General features: G+C 36.9%; 1 protein-coding gene across 1 annotated transcript in view; it reads left to right on the top strand.

Annotated features, from left to right (window-relative positions):
- Window positions 217–3,903, top strand: part of LOC109829663 — a 19,386-nt gene continuing 15,699 nt past the window's right edge. Inside the window, exons 1-5 of the mRNA XM_020396713.1 lie at window positions 217–221; window positions 313–942; window positions 1,054–1,334; window positions 2,084–2,444; window positions 2,519–2,739. Of these exons, the coding sequence (XP_020252302.1) occupies window positions 217–221; window positions 313–942; window positions 1,054–1,334; window positions 2,084–2,444; window positions 2,519–2,739 (1,498 nt within the window). The remainder of the gene's footprint in view (window positions 222–312; window positions 943–1,053; window positions 1,335–2,083; window positions 2,445–2,518; window positions 2,740–3,903) is intronic.

The raw sequence follows: 3,903 nt of genomic DNA, 5'->3' as shown, positions 1-3,903 counted from the left end.
TGAGAGTGGGTTACACGTGGGCCTTACTCGACCATGTTTAGCCCAAGGAAAATGTAGACGGAAAAAAGGGTTAATTAAAAATGGGTTGCATGCATCTTAGTTCTACACGATTGCATGCATGTTAGTTCTATTAATACATATAGGGGTTTCTGTTAGTTCTAGTAGCTATTTTGTTACTTCTACACGATTGTATGTTAGTTCTATCACCAGTTCCATATGGGGTAGAGCTACTCTAAAGCGTGTTAGACCCCTATCAACACTTTTATTTGTGTAGTTTATGATTAACTATTTTCCTGTTGTTAATATTTGTAGCGCTTCCAGAAGTCTAAACTCGAAAAGTATAGACTGTGGCCCGCCGGAGTTGTCGTCCACAACTGTTGCAGATAAGAATCCCAATGACATTCCTTCAAGAGATAATGTTATGATGATTGATGACATGATTAGCAGATCTGAGAGGATTCCTGCTTGGTGGCACACTGCGTTAACTGGGGAGGGGCAACGTTTTGAAAGTGCGAAGGAGTTAAGATTGGCCTTGCTATACTACTCCATGGCCAAAAAATTCGAATATGAGTTTGTGAAGAATGAACCAAAGCGTATTCGAGTTTTTTGCCGGTTTAAGGTAGCCAAAAATTGCCCATGGATGTTATTTGCCTCTCCGCCGAAAAATGATAATAGACTTGAAATAAAAAGGTTCGTGGACATTCACAACTGTGGACAACATGCCAATAATGCAGGTCAATCTAGAGCCTCTCGTCATTTCATTGCTACCCAATTACAACCCACGTTGAAGGTACGTCCGGATATACGACCTATTGACGTTCAGAAGGAGTTTCTAAGTTCATATGGGATTAGGGTTGAATATAGTAAGATTTGGTGGGGTAAAGAAAGAGCTCAAGAGCGATTATATGGTGATGCTTATGAGTCCTACGATCAATTGAGATGGTAAATCAGAAGATCATATATACACAAGTTGCTGTTGTTTTCATTTATATGACGCTATAAGTCTCATAACTTTATAATGTTGAAACTAACGCTTAATCTTCAATTATCTAGGTATGTAGACGAGGTTAAGAAGACAAATCCGGGAAGCTACATTCATGTTGAACAAGACGAGGGTAGGTTTACAAGGATATTCATCTGCTATGCGGCCTGCATAAATGGTTTTTTACAAGGTTGCAGACCACTTATATTTTTGGATGGAACCTTTCTGAAAGATCGATTCAAAGGTATACTATTAAGCGCCGTAGCATATGATGGCAATCAGGGGATATTTCCATTGGCCTATTGTATCTGCGATCAAGAAAATAATGTTAACTGGAAGTGGTTCCTACAAGGTTAGTTCCAACATTATACATGATGGTGCCAACAAAATAGAACTAACACACCACAATCAAATGCAGCTATTAAAAATGAACAAATAGAACTATCACGCTGCACATTAGATCTAAAACTGAGGTGGACAGAACTACCACGCCAGACACTAGGACTAACACTATCAATATTAGAACTAACACAACAGATAATAGAACTAACACTATCAATAACAGAACTAACACAACAGACAATAAAACTAACAAAACAGACAATAGAACTAACACAACAGACAATAGAACTAACAAGAGAAATAATAGAACTAACACAACAGACAATAGAACTAACAAGAGAAATAATAGAACTAACACAACAGACAATAGAACTAACAAGAGAAATAATAGAACTAACACAACAGACAATAGAACTAACAAGAGAAATAATAGAACTAACACAACAGACAATAGAACTAACAAGAGAAATAATAGAACTAACACAACAGACAATAGAACTAACAAGAGAAATAATAGAACTAACACAACAGACAATAGAACTAATAAGAGAAATAATAGAACTAACACAACATACAATAGAACTAACAAGAGAAATAATAGAACTAACACAATGAACAATAGAACTAACGGGCAAAATATTAGAACTGACACGACACCTGACAGAACTAACACTTCAGAAATCTAGTTCTAATATCGCTATTATAATTCTATCTCCTTCGTAGTTAACTTTAAGGGCTGTTAACCAATACTCTTTGTAGGTCTGTGGTCCATTCTCTATGAAAGGGCAGATCCATACAACCCTCCACATAAGCTAGTGATAATTTCAGATGCGGATAAAGGGATCAGAGAAGCAGTTAGAGAATTTTTTCCCGATTCTATACACTCTCGCTGTGTGCTGCATCTGGTCGAGAACTTCAGAACAAAGTTGAAGGATTTGGGATTCAAGTCAAAGGATTCTCAGATCTTGGGTAATCTACTGCAATCTGCCTGTTACAAATATACTAGAGCAGAATGGAATGATTATATGGACGACATCAGACTAATTGACGAGCGTGCATACAATATTGTGATGAACTATGCTCCAGAAAACTGGGCCAATGCGTTTTTTCCTGGAGTTAGGCAAGTAATATTTCATTTGATTACCTTACATATAACTAATAGAAGTAGATAGAACTAACACTGTCTATGTTTAGATATGGTCACGTTACATCAAATGTTGCAGAGTCATTCAACAAATGGATTCATGAGGCAAGGCTTCTACGGATACTCCAACTGATAGAGCATATTCGTAAACAGATCATGGTGCGCATGAATGAGCGACGAGTCATGGCTGAAAGTTGGAATCAAGTTCTTTGCCCCAAAGCTGAACTTGCCCTCAAGGAGAACATGGATAATGGACGCCCGTTGGAGGTTCGTCAGTCCCACACAGGCTTATTTGAAGTACAATCCCATAGATCTTGTCAAGTGGATCTAGACAATAAAACATGCACTTGCCGTGGGTGGGATGTAACCTGTGTCCCTTGCAAACATGCATGCGCAAGCATTATGTTCATAAAAAGGGATGTCTACCAATTCTGTGACTGGTTTATGACGGTTGACGCCTTTAAAAGGAGCTACGAGCCTATCATCTACCCTATACCTGACTACGAGAAACGCAGCGTGCCAAGGGATGAGATACAGATCCTACCTCCAATTACAACAAAAAGGAAAGGGAGAAATAAGACCAGGCGAATCAACAACAGAACTGTTTACACCCGGCCAGTTAAATGTTCTCGGTGTCATCTGGAAGGGCATAATCGTAAAACCTGTAATGAAACCATCGCTGACTAAGTGTGATTGAAATGAAACTAGCGATGACTAAGTGTGTTTTGAAATAAAACATGTAATGAAAATAGATCTGTATTGTCCGATTTGCTAGCACACTTCTAAAAATAGATCTAACATGGTTCCTATTAGAACAAAACAGACAATAGAACTAACAAAATAGACATTGTACCTAATAGAACTAACAAAATAGTCAATAGAACTAACAAAACAGACAATAGACCTAACAAAACAGACAATAGAACTAACAAAACAGACAATAGACCTAACAAAACAGTCAATTAGAACTAACACAACAGACAATAGAACTAACACAACAGACAATAGAACACACAACAGACAATAGACCTAACAAAACAGTCAATTAGAACTAACACAACAGACAATAGAGAACTAACACAACAGACAATAGAACTAACACAACAGACAATAGACCTAACAATAGACCTAACAAAACAGTCTATTAGAACTAACAAAACACACAATAGAACTAACAAAACAATCTATTAGAACTAACAAAACAGACAATAGAACTAACACAACAGACAATAGAACTAACACAACAGAACAAAACAGTCTATTAGAACTAACAAAACAGACAATAGAACTAACAAAACAGACAATAGAACTAACAAAACAGATAATAGACCTAACAAAACAGTCAATTAGAACTAACACAACAGATAATAGACCTAACAAAACAGTCAATTAGAACTAACACAACAGACAAAACAGTCAATTAGACAATAGAACT

This window comes from Asparagus officinalis, chromosome 2, assembly GCF_001876935.1.
Source record: "Asparagus officinalis chromosome 2, Aspof.V1, whole genome shotgun sequence".
Classification (NCBI taxonomy): Eukaryota; Viridiplantae; Streptophyta; class Magnoliopsida; order Asparagales; family Asparagaceae; genus Asparagus; species Asparagus officinalis.
Note: the sequence above shows the minus strand (reverse complement) of the source record. Positions and strands in the feature narration are given on the sequence as shown.